Source organism: Artibeus jamaicensis, unplaced genomic scaffold (genome assembly GCF_021234435.1).
Source record: "Artibeus jamaicensis isolate MK-2021 breed Jamaican fruit bat unplaced genomic scaffold, CSHL_Jam_final scaffold_804, whole genome shotgun sequence".
NCBI classification, from domain to species: domain Eukaryota; kingdom Metazoa; phylum Chordata; class Mammalia; order Chiroptera; family Phyllostomidae; genus Artibeus; species Artibeus jamaicensis.
In genome coordinates this window covers 2,323,714-2,341,476 of record NW_026522055.1, presented here as the reverse complement: position 1 = coordinate 2,341,476, position 17,763 = coordinate 2,323,714, and the positions used below count along the sequence as shown (strand labels likewise).

At 49.1% G+C, this 17,763-nt stretch overlaps 1 protein-coding gene and 1 long non-coding RNA gene across 4 annotated transcripts; one reads left to right on the top strand and one right to left on the bottom strand.

Annotated features, from left to right (window-relative positions):
• Positions 1-5,690: 5,690 nt before the first annotated feature.
• LOC119053795 (uncharacterized) lies at positions 5,691-10,163 on the bottom strand. Its single transcript, XR_005083377.2, has 3 exons — positions 9,832-10,163; positions 7,706-8,651; positions 5,691-7,613 (listed from the first exon to the last, which is right to left on the bottom strand). It is a non-coding gene; the product is annotated as an uncharacterized LOC119053795 (long non-coding RNA).
• LOC119053792 (sialic acid-binding Ig-like lectin 5) lies at positions 6,975-17,731 on the top strand. Of its 3 annotated transcripts, XM_037151537.2 has the most exons (11): positions 6,975-7,034; positions 7,711-7,795; positions 9,984-10,063; positions 10,157-10,531; positions 10,686-10,964; positions 11,116-11,163; positions 11,623-11,877; positions 11,962-12,249; positions 14,778-14,877; positions 15,224-15,308; positions 17,090-17,731. In XM_037151537.2, the coding sequence occupies exons 3-11, from the start codon at positions 10,027-10,029 to the stop codon at positions 17,264-17,266; spliced, it is 1,644 nt and encodes a 547-aa protein (XP_037007432.2). In that variant the 5' UTR covers positions 6,975-7,034; positions 7,711-7,795; positions 9,984-10,026; the 3' UTR covers positions 17,267-17,731. The 3 variants fall into 3 exon arrangements, with proteins under 3 accessions (XP_037007432.2, XP_037007434.2, XP_037007433.2); XM_037151539.2 differs by lacking the exons at positions 6,975-7,034; positions 14,778-14,877; positions 17,090-17,731 and adding an exon at positions 12,386-12,548 and having other exon boundaries at positions 15,224-15,307; XM_037151538.2 differs by lacking the exons at positions 6,975-7,034; positions 15,224-15,308; positions 17,090-17,731 and adding an exon at positions 12,386-12,548 and having other exon boundaries at positions 14,778-14,865.
• Positions 17,732-17,763: the final 32 nt, after the last annotated feature.

Genomic DNA, 17,763 nt, shown 5'->3' with positions numbered 1-17,763 from the left:
TCCCTGTTTCTGGCAGAGCTGCTCTCCAAACCCTTGGAATTTCCTAAGTGATGGAAGCAATAAATGTGTCTTTTGTTATGATGAAGTGACTTTGGGAAAGCACCTAAGAATGGAGGCTGGTTGCCAGGGGAACCAACTAAGTGATTAGAGGGAGGGAACATTCTGTCCCACAATACCCCTACCCTCGCCAATGGCTTAATCAACCATGTCTATGAAATGAAGTCTCCATAAAAACTCAAAAGGATGGGGTTTGGATAGCTTCCAGGTTGGTGAACATGTGGGGATTTAGGAAAGTGGTGCACTTGATGGGAAAGGGCACGGAAGCCCTTTCTGCACACATTGCCCTGTGCATCTCTTCCATCAGGCTGTTTCTGAGTTTTATCACATTGTCTGGCTCAGGAAACTCATATGATCAGAAGGGAACTTGTGGATTCCACAAGTCAAGTGGTTTTCAGTGAAGGAGCTCGGCAGGCCAAGCACTAATTATTGGGTGGAGGGAGGGAGGCAGAAGGAGGAGGGGAGATGTCATGGTCTCAACAGAGGAAGCCTCAAGAGGTGAGGGGCTGGGTCATGTGTGAAAAGGCTGAATCTTCAGGACCTGCTGCAAAAGCCCATGTGGCTCTTAAAACCAAGAAAGAAGAGGTCTGAAAGCGATGCAGAGGAGGGGTAGTAAGAGCAGCAGATGGCAAGGCTGTCTTGGTCCTCTCTGGGAGACCAAAACCACACTACAAAGGTACAGCTTGTGGGAAATCCAAGGAGGGTCTATGAGGCAGGCTTTTCCTTGAACCTGTGGGTGAAAAGGGGCCACATACTAAACCTGGCAAGCTCAGGAGAGGCCAGCATGGTGGTCTTACAAGCTCAGAGGTCTAAAGTAATCACATAGGATTCTTTAAAAATAAGACTTCTTATCTAAAAGTGAGTCATGGTGGGTAGTCATGTCCTATGCTGATATCTTTTTTGGCCTAGGCCAATCTTTATCTTAAGTGAGCTTGTCTATTGTCTTTTTGCATCTATGATAACATACCTTTGAAATGCAAGACCCCTTTTTTCCATTCCCTTCAGAGCACAATCTTCCCACCAGGGCAAGAGACCGAGAACCCCTTATGGTTATCCTGCTGCCCAAATACCAACTCTATGTGCTGCGAATGTTAGTTGTTAACTATCCTATACCCACCAATATAAAGGAAGTATTTGTCTCTTTTTTTAAGATGATTTATTTATTTATTTATTTATTTATAGAAACAGGGGAAGGGAGGGAGAAAGAGAGGAAGAGAAATATCAGTGTAGGGTTGCCTCTCATGTGCCCCCTACTGGGGACCTAGCCCGAAACCCAGGCATGTGCCCTGACTGGGTATCAAACTGTTGACCCTTTGGTTCACAGGCCAGCACTCAGTCCACTGAGGCACACCAGACAGGTGTCTCTTTATTTTACTCCTAATCTAATCTCAAAGATTTCTCTGCTTTGCTTTCTCCTACCTCCATAGTCTACCACCAATGGATTTTATGTAACCCACCTTATGCCTCCTCCTTCGATTTTAATGTATAAAACAACTGCAAAGCTGCCATTCTCTGGAGCATTTCCTCAGTCCATTGAGCTTTTGCTTCCTGGAAATTGTTGTCAGTTTGGCTTAAATAAACAAAAAAAATTGTTTTATGTCTGGACAATTCTTACATGACATTCCAAACTCTGATCTATTAAATACTGGTCTTTGTTTTGAAGCATTGGACACAGGAACAAGAGGAGTTTGGGAGTTATATGGCCAGCGCTTCACAAGGCTCCATGCATGCCTCAGACCTGAGCTGAGGATGAGTATGGCATGGGAATATTTGGTCCCAGGTGAATCCCCTGCATGGGGCAAGAATTACTCAAATTCCTGGTTCTCCTGAGGGAAGGTAGAGAAGGATTTCCAGGGGCAAAAGGTGGTGGGGTCTGTGTAGGGGGAAGTGAAAGTATCACTTTCAGAAAGCCCACTTCTGAAGTATCCTCAGGGTGAATTAGGCTTAACCTTTGCTCCCCCTGCAGTGGTTTGGGGGATTCCTGTTGAAGAGAAGGATTTGAGGCAAAGGGTTAGAAATAGGTGCCAGATGTGTGCCAGGAAGTGCTAATCAGATGGCGTAAAGGGGTTCTGAATAGGGCCCCCAGTCTCAGAGATGTCACCCCTGCTCTACCACTGTCCTTGCAATGGGAAGTTGAGTGGGCCAGGGCACAGAAGGGTGGGGGAAGCTTTAGTCAGAGCTAAATGTGGGGCTCTCCACAGTGTCTCTGGAGAAGCATGCAGGGTATGAGCTGCAGATGCCAGGGTCAGTCACTATGCAGGAGAGTTTGCATGTCCTGGTGCCCTGTACCTTCTCCCACTACCCCCCAAATGACGGAATCACTTGGACCCACCCTCCATCTTCTGGTCCCTGGAAGGGGCCAATATACATCAGGACCCTCAAATAAACAAACCAGGTCAAAAGCTGTAAGAAAAAACCCTGGGCAGCTTCCATATCTTCAGGAACTCCCAGACTAATAACTGCTCCCTGAACATCAGAGATGCCAGCAGGAAAGATGGCGGGGTGTACTTATTTCTGTTGGAGAAAGTGGTGCTGGGGGATACTTGGGGGAGGCCAAGGGAGGCTTCAGCTTAATACTGGAGTCTAGGTTTTGTCATGACTCAAAAAGGGATTAGCCCTGGCTGGTGTAGCTCAGTGGATTGAGCGTGGGCCTGCGAACTAGAGGATTGCGGTTCGAGTCCCAGTCAGGGCACATGCCTCAGTTGCAGGTCATTTCCCAGCAGGGGATGCACGAGAGGCAACCATACATTGATATTTCTCTCCCTCTCTCCTTCCTGTCCCCTCTAAAGATATATAAATAAAATCTTTAAAAATATATACATATATTTTTAAAAAAGGATTAGAGAGTGCGACAGAAGGATTTAGCAAAGCACAGTACATTTATTAAAGTGGTACTACTCACTCAAGAAGTGAGAGGGTGCGACCTCAGAGAACAAGATGCCCCAATGGGGTCTGGATGGAAGGTTTTTATTAAACATGGGCAAGGGGGGCAAGTAGGGTGGTTCCCCACTTCTGACACTGGGACTGCTGACATGGTTCATCCTTGTCCCTCCTCTCCAGGTAGCAATTTCTTTCTCTTTTCTTTTCTTCCCTTCATTCATTCCCTTCCCTTCCTTCCATTTCTTTGTTTCTTTCTTCTTCCTCCTCTTCCTCCACCTCCTCCTTCTTCTTCTTTTTGGTCCCCTCAATTACAAGACATTGCAGAGAAGGAAGCACGGAACAGGTGGTCAGTGAAAGTCACTTCTCCAACGTTCCAGCCAAGACGGAAAAGGGGAGGGGTAGGGCCCAGAGGCCTTTGTTCCCTTTTCTAACTTTCCTGCCACGAGGGGGCCTGTTGTGAAGTTCAGTTTCAAGTCTCTTTCTGAATGTGACAGTTGGGCTGGGCCCCTACTTAGAGCGCAGGGGATCAGAGTGAGAGTAGATGTACCCAGGAGCCTGAGGCTTAGAGGGGTGGTATCTTTGGGGCTGGTGCAGAAGCCACTTCCAGAGTCACGCCCTGAAATCCCCTCTCCATGTCTTGGGTTTCTTTCTCTATCCTTCCCAGCCCTCATCAAGACACCTGACATTCACCTCTCAGCACCTCTGGAGTCTGGCCATCCTGGGACCCTAATTTGCTCCATGCCAACACCTGGTGATTGGAGGCAGTCCCTCACCTTCTGAATATGAATATGGAACACACATATCTGCCTGGGTCCTGGGATAGTTCACTCATCAGAGATCACCATCGTCCTGTAGACAGGCATGAGCAGAGTTGGAAATACAGGCCAGGTGCAGAGGGTCACCAGGGTGAAGAGCCCTGGGTTCCTAGCCATGGGCAACAGCACAAGCCCTTGCATGACCACTCCCTTAACTATTAACCCCACAGAAAATGTCCAGGTTTCAGCTGCATTTCAGCTTCAGGCCCAGAAAAGCAGCAATACCATGGCTGACTTCAAGACCAATGCATTCACTGAGATCCTCTCCTGAGGCCTCCAGAGGACAGTCTTCAGGATGGAAAACCCAGCACTACTCTCTCTATGAAGCACCCCTGTGCATTTCCCCACCCTCTTCTTTCCTTGGGGTTCTTGGTCTTTCCCTGAGCACACCCCCCAGACTTTCCCCCTTTTCTCTTCTTCCTCCTGCAGGTGCACTTTATTTGCCTTTCTTTCTTCTAAGCTCTAAGGGCCCCTGCTTTTGCACCTGTCTGTAACTTGTCTTCTGAGCCCATTTCTTCTACGGCTCACTTCTACTTCTGTGTCTCCCTAAATAAACTTTTTCTTAGAACTTGAGTCTTGGCTCTGAGTTCTTCTCTTAGCCAGAACTCAAGAACGGAGGTTGCTGAGCTGAGGCCTAACACCTGGTGCTGTTTTTGCAGCCAACCATCCCATGGCCCTGGCACCATGACAGCCACATCACCTGCCAGGTGCCTTACAGAGGTCTCATGTGACCACAGAAATAACCATTGAACTCAGTGTCTTCTGTGAGTCTGGACCATGGTTTGTCGGTCATTGTGGGTAGTGGCAAAGAGTCAGGGCCTGGGGTACTTGGAAATGAGTCCTGGATTTTGGATAGCAGAGGGGAACCAAGAAGATGCTAAAATTAAAACTAACTCCAAAACTGCAGAAGGGCATGTTGTCTTCTGAATTCAGATGCTCCGTACAACCTGACCATGGGTGTCCTCTGTGAAAACAATACAGAAGGAGAAAACTTCCTCTGCAGGGCTCAGATGGAGGGACAAGGTGTCTGTTGCACCTCAGAACAGACTCCAAGTCTTGGGGTTTGTGTGGTTTGAGGGCTGAGATCAGAAATGCAAAGTACAGGTACTAGAAGCTCCCTACCTCCTCTGTCTACTGTTATCAGTCCCGCTTCTCACCACCATGACAAAGACCTTCTTCTTCTCAAATCTTATAGGGACTTTCCATTCTCACTTCTCTGAACCACTTGGAGGGGTCTTCTGTTTTGGCAGCTGACTTCAACTTCTCAGTTCCCTCCCCAAGAGCCAAATTTAAACATCAGATATTGCCTTCTTATCCTATCTCTTCACCCAGCCTCTTTAGTTTTCAATATAATTATTTTCCCCAGGCAGTTTATTTGTATACTCTCATATATTCAAAGGGTTTAAAAGAGGATGTAGTAGAAAGTACCTCTTCCACCTCTGCTCCCCATCCCAGATTCCTAGTTTTCTTCATGTGAGTCATCCATTCTAAACCGTATCTGATGTGTTCATCCAGAGATGCTTATGCATACATAAGGATACTTATATATCTATCTCTATATGTAGATATAAATATAGATTTTATGTGAGCATTTTTGTGAATGTATGAGCATTCTTTGAGATACAAACATCCTAGACAAATTGATCTGTATCTCATTTTTTTTTGTTCTTTTTTTAAATATTTATTTATCTTTAGAGGGGAGGGGAAGGAGAGAGGGAGAGAAACATCAATGTATGGTTGCCTTTCATGCATCCCCTGCTGGGAACTGGCCTGCAGGGAACTGGTCTGCAACCCAGGCATGTGCCCTGACTGGGAATCGAACCGCGATTGTCTGGTTCGCAGGCCTGTGCTCAATCCACTGAGCTACACCAGCCAGGGCTCATTTTTATTTTTTAAAAGATTTTACTTGTTTATTTTTAGAGAGAGGAGAAGGGAGGGAGAAAGAAAGGGAGAGAAACATCAATGTGTGGTTGCTTCTTGCACACCCCCTACTAGGGACTTCTTGGCCCACAACCCAGGCATGTGCCTTGACTGGGAATCGAACCAGTGACCCCTTGCTTCGCAGTCCAGCGCTCAGTCTGCTAAGTCACACTAGCCAGGGCTGTATCCCATTTTTAAATTAACAATTATTCTTGGGGAGCCTTCCATGTTAGTAGATAAAGAGCTTCATCGTTTTTTGTTTTTTTTTTACAACTGCAAAGCATTCCACTGCATATATGTATTACACTTTAAACTAAGGCATACTGATTAGGAAAAAAACTTTGGTTACTTATACATGACACTACAATGAATAATGTTGTACATCTATTTTGTATCCGTATGAATTTGAATTACTCAATGAAAGGACACATGCATTTCTAATTTTGATAGACATGGCCAATGGCTCTCCAAGAGGTTGAAGCAGTTTGCACCCCACTTCCCTGCAGTTAGCCTCTCTGTTTCACTCCAACCCCAACAGCAGAGGGCGTTAGCAACCACTTTGATCGTTGTATTCTTACCAATGAAAACTGTACCTCACTGTAGCTTTAACTTGCATTCCTCTTGTTGAGTATGACAGTGAGCATTTTAGAATAGGTTTCATAGTCACTAGTATTTTTTATTCTATCCTGTTCCGCCATTCTATGAAATGATGGTTCATCTAATCTTTTCGTGATTAGCTTATACAGTATTTTTTTTAAGGATTTGAATAATTTCTTGTGATGTTGGGAAATACAATCATTGGCTGTAATACAATTGTGAATTTCCTTGCCCAGTTTATTATTTTCTTCTAACCTAGTTTGGCTTGGGTTTGCCTCCAAATTTTATGTAGTTGAGTTTGTAAGTCTTGAATTCTAATTCATTTTCTTAAACTCTGGTCCCTATCCTGCTTCAGTACCAAGGACAGCGCCTGCTCCCATTTGGAGAGCGTGTCTTGGGGGGGAAAAAAGAGCGCCCTCCACTGACCCCCATTGGTGAAACTCCAATAGGGGAATTGGGAGAGGTTTGGGAACCGAGGATAAACAGAATAGGCTCCTTCTCAGACACCTTGCTGACGTCAAGGGGCGAGTAGGGACTCCAGCCCCCAGCTGAGAGGGTTCTTGGTTTTGCAGGAAATAATTCAAGATGTGAGTCAGCACAGAGTTTTAAAGAGGAAGTCAGTTTTTTGATCAGAGAGAATAAGAAAAAAAAAAAAGTCACCTAGAGACAGAGTGATGGACTCTCCTCACAAAAGCAAGAAGAGAGACGTCAACCATCTCTAGAGTTGGAGCTTGTACCTGTTCGTAGTTTCTGTGAGAATTGCTGGTATGGGGAACTAGAGTATTGGGGGGAAAGGATTTGGGATTAACTTTGACATTTATGAGGTGTCTTTTGTGGTCCGTTTTCCCTTTATGGTGTGGGTAAGTGCTAAGGCATGGGAAAGTAGCTATTAATCCAGTTCTGCAGAAATTTTCTTGTTCCAGAGGCTCCTTGGAGGCAGTCGAGTTCCATTTCAGGCAGCATCAAGCAGGCCCCTGACTTAACTTTCTTTAATTTTAATTAATTTATATAGTTCTCATACCCCTCTCCTCTATTATTGCCACCCTAGGAGATAGGGTCCTATATTCAGCTACAGACGGATTGCTCTCTTACCCTTGGTTTCTTGATGCATAGGGCAGAATCCACCCCCAATCTCTTCAGAAATTCCTCCTTCTCTGGGTGGGGTAAATCCCCATCTCCTCCTCCTGTACTTCTCATAGACAGGAAGGGCATCTTTCTCTGACATGCTGATTCTCTCTTTCTCTTGCTCTCTCTCTTCCTCTTCTTCTCCCTCACCCATCCCTCTCTTTTCCTCTCTTCTTCTCTTTCTCTTGCTCCATCTCTGGCTGGTGCCTACTTAGAGATCTGGAACACAGAGAACAGAAGCAAGTGGTCCCTTACTGTCTGTTATTGACCATAGCTCTGTGCCAAATCCTGAAGGATTTTTTAAAATGTACCTTAGTGCCTGCAGGATGATGAAGAAAAGAACTACCAGGAGGTGGACGGAGGCCTTGTCTTGGAGGTGATGGAAGACATGCAATGTGGAGGTATATGAGGTACCTTGATTAGACTGGGAAAGCTCAGAGGTGTCACCTGAGAAATGAGTGGCTGCAGGAATGACACAATTAGGAGAGGGAAGGCAGGTGGTCTGTTGCCCATGGTGGGGAGGAATTATGGAGGCTGGAGAGGCTGTGGAGAAGACAAGTAGGGATATTTTGTACTCATATGTGCTGGGCTTCACAGGAACTGTGAGGAGGGATGACAGCCAGTCATCTGTGATCTCCCCCTGAACCCATACCACCCACCCAAGACTGGCACTGCAGTGAGTTCCAGGCTCAGTCCTAGACTCCTTGGGGAGATGGATTCGAGAGTTTACCCAGTGCTTCCTGTGGCTGTCCAGGGTGCTCCAGCCTCAGGGTGGGCCCTAGACAGAGAAAATTTGGTCCCAGGAGAGTCTCAGAATCTCACTCCTCTGTACCTATGGCTCTAAGAAAGCTTCTGGAGAAAATAGATCCTCAAACTCCACACCTCCCTACAGGGAAGTGGGCATTGGTCTTCAAGAGATGAGGGGCAGGGTTTCAGGGTTCAGAAGGAGGGAAGCATGCACCTGCTGAGGTCCAGGGGGAGATGAGCTCAGCTTTCACTTTACTGCAGTGGCCTGAGAGAGGGGGGTATTCCTGTTGAAGGGAGAACTTTGGGGCAGAGACCACACTTTCCATCCAAAAGACTCCCCCGACCCAGTTCTCTTACCAGCCTGCAGTTGCCCCCTCCTCCAGGCTCATCTAATGGCACCAACAGAATCCAGACTATTCTTTGCAGCCCAGAGATGTAGCTGCTGCTGTGGCCACAGCTGTGAGGGTAGCAGGTGTACGGAAATTTCCGGGCGAGCTGCTCTCAGAGATTCTGTTGGTCAGGGTGGCCCCAGAGGACGGTGCAGGTGCGTGAATGTGTGACATTCACACAGTCAGTGAGAACAAAGGGGGCCTGGCCTATGCCTCCAGTCCTGTTCTCCAGCCCAACCCATGGCTTTTCTGGACGAACATTAGCCCACTTGAAATCCACCTTCGGATTCCAGATGGTGGCCACCAGATACCATCGTCATTCCCCTCTGGTCTGGTCCCAGGCACTATCAGAGCTGGGAACAGAGAACCTGAGACCAATTCCAACCTCTGTGGGGACCTACAGGCCCACAGTTGCTCTCTGAGATTCAGGGGAGTGGGAATATTTCACAACAGAGAGGAATTATGTGACATTTGTCTCTCAATACAGGGCGCTGTCTCTGGATGGGATACATAGGGTATCCCATCTAGAGATGTCCCCAGGAAAGGTCCCCAGGAAAGAACCCCAGGGGCCAACTCTGCTGTCTTCCTACAACTTTCTTCCCAGCCCAGACCTGCATGTTTACTGTGCTGTTGGTGACCGCACCTCCATCCCCCATCCCTGGGCTCTGAGAATCACTTGAGACACATACCTGCCCCATTCACCACACCTCCCTTCAAACTTCACTTTCTCAAAGGGCCTCCCATCTCAAATCTTTCCTCCATCACCATGCAGGTGTGTTCTCCCCTCCCTGAACAATCACAACCCACAAGCGTCTCCTCTCTGGTGCCTGAGCCACCCGTCTCTCCCTTCTAGCTCTTCCCTACACTGGCCTCAGAGGGACCATGCTGATTCCCATACACCCCTGCCTCTTTCTTGTTTAATAACCTTCCATGGCTCCCCATTGCCTTCTGATAAAGCTGTAGCCCCTCTGCATGTCTGTCTTCTCTCATTGCTTGAACTAGTGGAAGATCAGGACTGATTCAAATCCTTTTTGTTAGTTTGCAAATGAATGAACGAATGAAATGAGTGAAGGTGTGTGGTGTTTCTGTTGCCTCTTCTGCTGCCTTCTCTGCTGCTGGTGCCCATATAGGCTACTCTGAGACTCATCCCTAGCAGACCACCACCATGTGGGCCCCAAGTCCATGGATGTCAGGCACCTGGCCAGGTGAGACCTGCCCCTCTGGTGCAGATGAGTGTGCCTGCAATCAGGCCTTGGGGGCTCTCCTCCTCCCTTGTTGCTTTAGCTAGGCTAGTTTCTCACCTCCTCTGAGCCTGAGGGTTCATTTGCCACATGCAGAAATGGTGCTGGAAGAAGTTCCTTCTTCTGGCCTTGTGACTTTTCGTTCTCACCACAGGCTTCCGGTCTAAGCTTCTTCTGCCCTCCCTTATCTGCATCTTTCCATTCTCTCTCAGATGGGGCTGCAGAAGGTGAACTGCCTCCAGGCATGAGGAAGGGATGCTGCTGAGGCTGCTGTTGCTCATGCTTTGGGGAGGTGAGTGGGTGAGGGGGAAAGGGACACCCATGCGGGAGGAGGTCCCGAAGCTCCAGGCTGAGTTTCTCTCTCTCTCTCTCCCTCTCTCTCCAGGGCCCCTGGCTCAGGGTTCGAGGTCCTGGCTGAAACTACAAAAGTTGGTAACAGTGCAGGAGAGCCTGTGTGTCGTGGTGCCCTGCAAATTTTCCCATTCCTGGTTTATCTCTAAAACCCATTACATTTTTTGGCTTAAAAAAGGAGTGAATACAAACCATGATCTTCTAGTGGCCACAAATAAACCTGGACAGAAGGTGCTGGAGAGGACCCAGGGCCGGTTCTTCCTCCCCAAGGACCCCCTGTCCAACGACTGCTCCCTGAGCATCAGAGACGTCCACATGAGGGACAGTGGGCTATACTTTTTACGAATAGAAAATTACTTCGCGAATACACACTCCTATACAGACGAGATGCTCTTTCTGAAAGTGACAGGTATGAAAGTGGCCCAAGGAAAAGCTGCAGGGTGTGGGGTACCAGAAAAACAGAAATGAAGGCCCCTGGGGGTGGGGGTAGGGACAGTGGAATCAAGACCCTGGGGGAGGCTGACAACAGAGCAAGGGGTCCTAACCTTCTCTCTTCACTCCAGCCCTCAACCACACACCTGACATCCTCATCCCGGGGACCCTGGAGTCCGGCCGCCCCACGGACTTGACCTGCTCTGTGCCCTGGGCCTGTGAGCGGGGCACACCCCCCCTCTTCTCCTGGATGTCAGCTGCTCATACCTCCCTGGGCCCCAGGACATACCTCTCCTCCACGCTCACCCTCACCCCACAGCCCAAGGACCACGGAACCAAACTCACCTGTCAGGTGTGGTTTCCTGCAACAGATGTGACTGTGGAGACAACCATCCAGCTCAATATCACCTGTGAGTGCTGGGCCAGGGGTTTGAAATTGGGGTCCTGGTAGACCAATAGGAAAGGAACCCCCTCACCTGTTTCCATGGCTCCTGAGGGGCGGGGAAGGGCCTACATATCTGTCACCACGGATGTTGAGGCTGCCACATTCTTCTGTCCCAGATGCTCCACAGAACATGGCCGTCCACATCATCCAAGGAAACAGCACAGGTAAGAAAAGACCTCTGCTCCCCAGGGCTAGGATGGTCTCAGGGTCTAGGCCAGTTCCAGAGCTCCTAAGAAGAATAATATGTAGGGGAAGCCAGCTATTGAGATCAGATGAAAAGTACCCTCCTTGCAACATCATTCTGTGGCCAAATGCAAAGGAAGCTTACACCGCTCTGGCTTCAGCCTTCCCTCTGATGTTTTATACCCTCCCACTTCTGTCTTCTCTTCTTTGGCCCACGACTACACTTGTTTGTCATCCATCTGCTGCACAGACAGCCTGGGTGACTTGAGGGAAATCCTTTGGGCCCTTCCTGAAGGTGTGTAGGGCCAGGATGCTGCCAGGCCCTCCTCAGAGCCTAGAGTGGACATCACAGGAGGAGAGAGGTTCCAGCTTTTCTCATTCCATCTCTCTCTCTCTCTCTCTCTCTCTCTCTCTCTCTTTCTCCAAATCTCCCCCCAAAGGCCTCAAGATTCTGCAAACCACATCCCTTTCCACCCTGGAGGGCGAGGCTCTGAGGTTGCTCTGTGTGGCTGACAGCAACCCCCCTGCAGTGCTGAGCTGGTTCCGGGGGTTCCCAGCCATGAACACCACCTTCATCTCCAACACCGGGATCCTGGAGCTGCCTTGCGTGGGGACTGCAGAAGAAGGACAGTATACCTGCCAAGCTCAGCACCCACTGGGCTCCCAAAATCTCTCTCTCAGCCTCTCTGTGGTCTGTGAGTGTGGGGAAGCCTGGGGGCAGGGCACCCGAGTCCTGGGAGGGCAGAGGCATCGCTGACCCATCTCCTCACTCCCCACAGACCCCCCACGGCTGCTGGGACACTCCTGCTCCTGGGAGGATGAGAATCTGAACTGCAGCTGCTCCTCTCAAGCCCAGCCAGCCCCCTTGCTGCGCTGGCGGCTGGGGGAAGGGCTGCTGGAGATGAACAACAGCAACACCTCCTATACAGTCACCTCCAGCTCAGAGGGGCCCTGGGCCAACAGCTCCCTGAACCTCCACGCGGGGCTTGGCTCTGAGCTCAGACTCAGCTGCGAAGTGGAGAATGTGCATGGGGCCCAGAGCGCCAGTGTCCTGCTGCTGCTGCCAGGTCAGGGGCCTGCGGGGGGCGGAGGCTGAGGGAGAAAGAAAGGGATCATAGGGAGGATGGAGCTGCAGAAAGCGGCTAAGGCTAGGAAGCAGGTGATTTCCTAGAACGGGACACCTCTGGCCTCTTGCCTGAACAGAAGCTACAGCCGGTTCTGCAAGAAGGTTGGAAGACAAGACACTGAGTCCTGTGAGTGGGTGGACTCACGCTGAGCAGGTCCCTGGAGGAAAAAGCTCTGAGCCAGTCCCAGCCCTCAGCACCTGGGGTCCTGGAGCTGCCTCGGATACAAATGGAGCATGAAGGTGAACTCATCTGCCTATTCAGGACCTGCTCGGCTCCCTCCCTGTCTCACTGAGCCCCTCTGTGCACTGTGAGTGGAGGCGTGGGGGACCCTGGGGGGCCCAGCAGCTGGGTCCTGGTGTTGGCAGGAGCAAGAACGGCACCAGCGGTTACACTAATGGTATCAGACTGGACCTGGGTTCTGCAACCTCAGTCCTTGAGTTCTGGCTGAGAAAGATTTCAGAGCCAAGACCCAAACTCTAAAAGTTTGTTTAGAAAGTCACAGAGGTAGAAGAAGTGAGCCATAGGAGAAATGGGCTGAGGACACAAGTTACAGATGCAAAAGAAGGGGCCCTTGGAGCTTAGGGGAGAGAAGAATAAAGGTAACTGCTCGAGGGGGGAAGGTGCAAGTGTGCCACCCTGGCTTCCAGAAGGGAGAGCAGGTTGGGTCCTCTGTCTTAAGTCAAGGGTGTCAAACTCATTTTCACTGGGGGACACATCAGCCCTGCGGTTGCCTTCCAAGGGCTGAAAGTAATTTCAACTCCTTAACAGTCAAGGAAGTTACATTCATACAGTCCTAAAGTTATTTCGGCCCTTTGAAGGCAACTGTGAGGCTGATGTGCCCCCACCCCCTGCCGTGAAAATGAGTTTGACACCCCTGCCTTAAGGGTATTTATCTGGAGACCTAGGGTTGGGGGAGGATCCCAATAGAATGTTCCTTAACTTTCCAGGTGTGTCCTTTCAGGGTCCTGGTCTCTACCGATTGGTTGGCACCAGGGGTCATTAGTCAGTGCAGCTGGTCCTGACCTCAGTCAGCCCTGGCATCACTTGTCTGTTTTTGCTGCTTTTCTGGGCCTGGAGCTGAGAGACGACTGAGGCTTTAAATGCATTTGATGTGGGTCAGAACCTCATCATCTTGGGAGCTCAATGCTTAACGGTTATTCTCTGGTTCTCCGGCCCGCCTTGTTCCTTCCTCCTTTAAGGGGGTCTCACCCGTGTGACTAGCAACATGCCAGGGAGGGGAGGGCAGATTCAGAGGAGGGTCCAAACTGCATGATGAGATGTGCAGGGGGAGGAAAGGTTTCCCCAGGAGCAAGGTCCTTGTTTTCCCAGTTTTGCCCGTTGCTAAGTACCACCCTGGTGACCTTCTGCGCCTGGCTGCCGTCTTTTCTGTGCTCATGGCTGTCTAACTGCCTACCACACTGGGAGGGATCCTAGTCCTCGCTCCCCACACCCCCGCCCCACAGCTGCTGGGACCCTACTGCTCCTGGGAGGGGGGTGGTCTCTGCTGCAGCTGCTCCTCCAGAGTCCAGCCAATCCCTTCACTGCGCTAGCGGCTGGGGGAGGAGCTGCTGGAGGGGAATCCCAGCAACGCCTCCTACACAGTCACCTCCAGCTCCGCGGGGCCCTGGGCCAACAGCTCCTTGAGCTTCTCTGCACAGGGCTCAGCGCCGGCCTCACACTCAGCTACCAGGTTGGGAATGTCCATGGGGCCCAGAGCGCCACTGTCCTGCTGCTGCAGGGGTCTGTTGGAGGGTGGGGGTGATGCCTGAGGGAATAGGAGGCTGTGTGACTGACATGATTAAAGAGGGAGGCTTATTGTCTCACAGTTCTGGAAGCTGGAAGTCCAAGGTCAAGGCGTCAGCAGGGTTGATTCCTTCTGAGGCTCTGGGTGTGTTGCCAGTCTCCCCTAGCTTCTGGGGATTGGCTGGCAATCTTTGGCATTCCTTGGCTTGTACAAGCATCACTCTCATCCCTATTCATGTGGCCTTCTCCCTGTGTGTGTGCATGCAAATTCTACATTTTTATGAGGACATCACGTATATTGGATTAAGGGTTCACCCTAGCAATCTCATTGTAATTATTACCTCTGCAAATACCCTATCTCCAAATAAGGTTACGTTCTGAGGTATGGGGTGATGGGGGTGGGTACTGGAGGGTTAGGATTGCAACATATGGATGATGGGGGCACACAATTCAAGCCATAACTGCCCCAGAGAGATGGAGCTTGGAGAAGAGGCATTTTAAGGCTTGGGCCCAAGTGGCTGGAGGTTTGAGATCCTGAGTCCTGAGGTCAGGGAAAGGGAGTCAGGAAGGGAAGGGCCTGGTCCAGGGCCTACAAAGCAACAGAAAACTGAGGGATGGAATCCTGAAGGAGGAGTGAGCTAATGGAACAGAGAGACAGAAGTGGCCAGTGTGGAGGATGCTGTGGACTGGGGTTGGGGTTTACACGAAACTCAAATTATCTACAGGTAAACCAGAGCCCAGGGACTGTGGGGCCGTGGGAGTGGTCGGGGGAGCTGGCATCACGGCCCTGGCTCTGCTCTCCCTTTGCCTTTGTCTCATCTTCAGGTGAGAGTGAGGTCCAGGGACAGAGGGAGGGGTCTGGGGTGGGAAGGGTTTAAGGTCTCTAAATCTCACAAAATCTGAGCTGGAGGACCCTGGATTGGTGGGAAAGCCAGGAGCCACAGAAGGGAGGTTGAGTGCTGGCGAGAATCAGCCCATAATCAACTGGACCAAGTACGGCCAAGTAGTTTTTCCCAACTACTCCTGGTCCAGTCCTTGGGTTAGGGAAGCCCCTGGAGACAGGGCCCACCTCCACCCACATCACTGCATGCTCTCTGTAGGGAGTAGGGATGGTCTGCCTACTCCATGCCCCAAATAACCAGGCTGAAATTCCTGGGGGTTGTTTCCGTAGAGTGAAGACCTGCAGGGGAAAAGCATCTCAGCAGCTGCAGAGAATGGACAATGACATGAACCCAGCCGTGATCTCAGGCTCCAGGGTGAGTGACAGGACATAGCTCCCATTCATCATTATTCCTTTTGGATGCTGCCCTGCATAGGGGCGTTTAGACATTTTAATGTTAGATGTCCAACATTTTGGGGAATTCCACAAGTAGTCAGTTTAAATAATTGATTCAACTGCTCTAATGCTGCTGCTTCTGGTAGAATCTGTACATGGCCCAATTGATTTGTTGGGTGGGTATTCAAGCCTCGTATGTCAGATTATCTTCTACCCTGGAATTTTTTGTGTGTGTGTCCCCATGCAACAAAATGCAAATATCTCAGGTGTACAGTTTGATGAGTTTTTGTTCTCAATCTGGGTTTTTTTAATTTTTTAAAAAAGATTTTATTTATTTTTATTTTTAGACAGAGGGGAAGGGAGGGAGAAAGAGGAGAGAAACATCAATGTGTGGTTGCTTCTCAAGCGCCCCCTACTGGGCACCTGGTTTACAACCCATGCCTGTTCCCCAACTGGGAATCAGACTGGCAACCCTTTGGTTCACAAGCTGGCACTCAATCCACTGAGCCACACCAGCCAGGGTGCTTTTTTCTTTTTAAAATTAAGTTTATTGGGATAACATTGGTTAATAACATCATATACATTCCAGGCGTACAATTTTATAATACAATATCTGTATGCTCCATTGTATGCTCACCACCCAAAGTCTAGTCTCTTTCATCACCAGTGTTTGGTCCCCTTTACCCTCTTCCTCCTCCCCTGAAATCCCTGGTAACCATCCTCTGGTTCTGTTGGCTGTGCCTGTGAGTTCCTTTTGTTTGCTGATTTGTTTTGTAACTACATGTGAGTGAAACCATATGGTTTTTGTCCCTTTCCCTCTAACTTATTTCATTGAACATGATACTATCCATGTTGTCTCAAATGGCAGTATTTCATTTTTTTAAACATTTTTTAAAAAGATTTTATTTATTTATCTGTAGAGGGGAAGGAGAGAGGGAGAGAAACATCAATGTATGGTTGCCTCTCATGAGTCCCCTGCTAGGAACTGGCCTGCAAACCTTCTGGGAACTGGCCTACAGGGAACCGGCCTGCAACCCAGGCATGTGCCCTGACTGGGAATCGAACTGCGATCGTGTGGTTCGCAGGCCTGCGCTCAATCCACTGAGCTACACCAGCCAGGGCTCATTTTTTTTTAGTACACTGAGCCACACCAGCCAGGGCCTTCATTTTTTTTTAAATAGCTTCTGTTTAAGGGTTTCTGGTTCATGCTTCTGGAGTCTGACAGTGTTGTGGGCAGGGAGTAGATATGGGCGAGGGGGTCCAGTTGCTGCAAGACCTGGTCTCCGCTCTGTCTTCTAGGATATGCTACCCTTGCTCCTGCTTTATGTTTTAAAATACCTTCCATCCCACATTTAGAACTTGAAACGTATGTGTTTTCTATTTGTCTAGTAACTGCCTACCCTAGAAAATCATAACCTACCCAAACAAAAGAAGACACTGTTGTTAAAAAGACAAGTATTGACCTCGTAGCTCAGTGGCACATTTACATAGATGTGTGTCTAATTTTTCTTAGTCTTTGTTTTACTTCTTTGTGAGGTAAATATGACCATAGCTTCCTCTCCCAGGATTTCTTAAAAGAATACAATGTGCTCAATACAAACACTCTCTAAGGACTGGCCAATCTTAATTATTAAATATTTTAACATAAATGGACAGGTAAATGATAAGAGTTCCACCTGTCCCAACCCCATCCTGGCCCTTGGCTTCTTTCTCCCAGACACCTTTGAGGAGCTCTGAGTCCTTGCTCTTTTTTCCACTCAGGTGCATCAGCCTCCGTTGACAGACAGCCCTTCAGCTCACCCAGCCCCTGGTGGTGCCAGGCCCATTGCAGAAGAGGAGCAGGGGCTCCACTATGCCTTTGTCAGATTTCACAATCTGAAGCTTCAGGAACAGGAAGGCACCAACACTGTGTACTCAGAGATCAAGACACACAAATGAGTAATTACTGCTCACAGTTCTGGAGGCCGGAAGTCTTCAATCAATGTGTCCGCAGGCTTGGTGTCTTCTGAGGCTTCTCCCCTTGGCTTGTTGACGGTTGTCTTCTCTCCGTGTCTTCACGTGGTCCTCCCTCTGTGGTCCAGATCTCCTCTCCTGATAAGGATGCCACATGTAGTAGATTAAGGCCCAACCTAATAACCTCAACTTGAACTGAAGTATCTCTTTAAAGATCTTATCTTTGCCCTGGCTGATAGCTCAGTGGGTTAGAGCATCATCCCAATATGCCAAGGTTCAGGTTCAAGCTCCAGTTAAAGCATAAACAAGAAGCAACCAATGAATGCATAAGTAAGCTGAACAACAAATCAGTATTTCTCTTTCTCACTGTCCTTCCCCACTTCCTCTCTCTGTTCTCTCTAAAAGCCAATAAAAGAGAAAGTGACAAGTATGTGAGCTAAAAGAAACCAATACTATTGTGAAAGATGACAATGTGTAAAGGG

Bases quoted from the DNA above. Each gene is read 5' to 3' on its own strand.
- LOC119053792 (XM_037151537.2), top strand. From the start codon at position 10,027: ATGCTGCTGAGGCTGCTGTTGCTCATGCTTTGGGGAG. The intron at 11,164-11,622 runs GTAAGAAAAGAC...CTCCCCCCAAAG, and splicing joins CATCCAAGGAAACAGCACAG to GCCTCAAGATTCTGCAAACC. The intron at 15,309-17,089 runs GTGAGTGACAGG...TTTTCCACTCAG, and splicing joins CCGTGATCTCAGGCTCCAGG to GTGCATCAGCCTCCGTTGAC.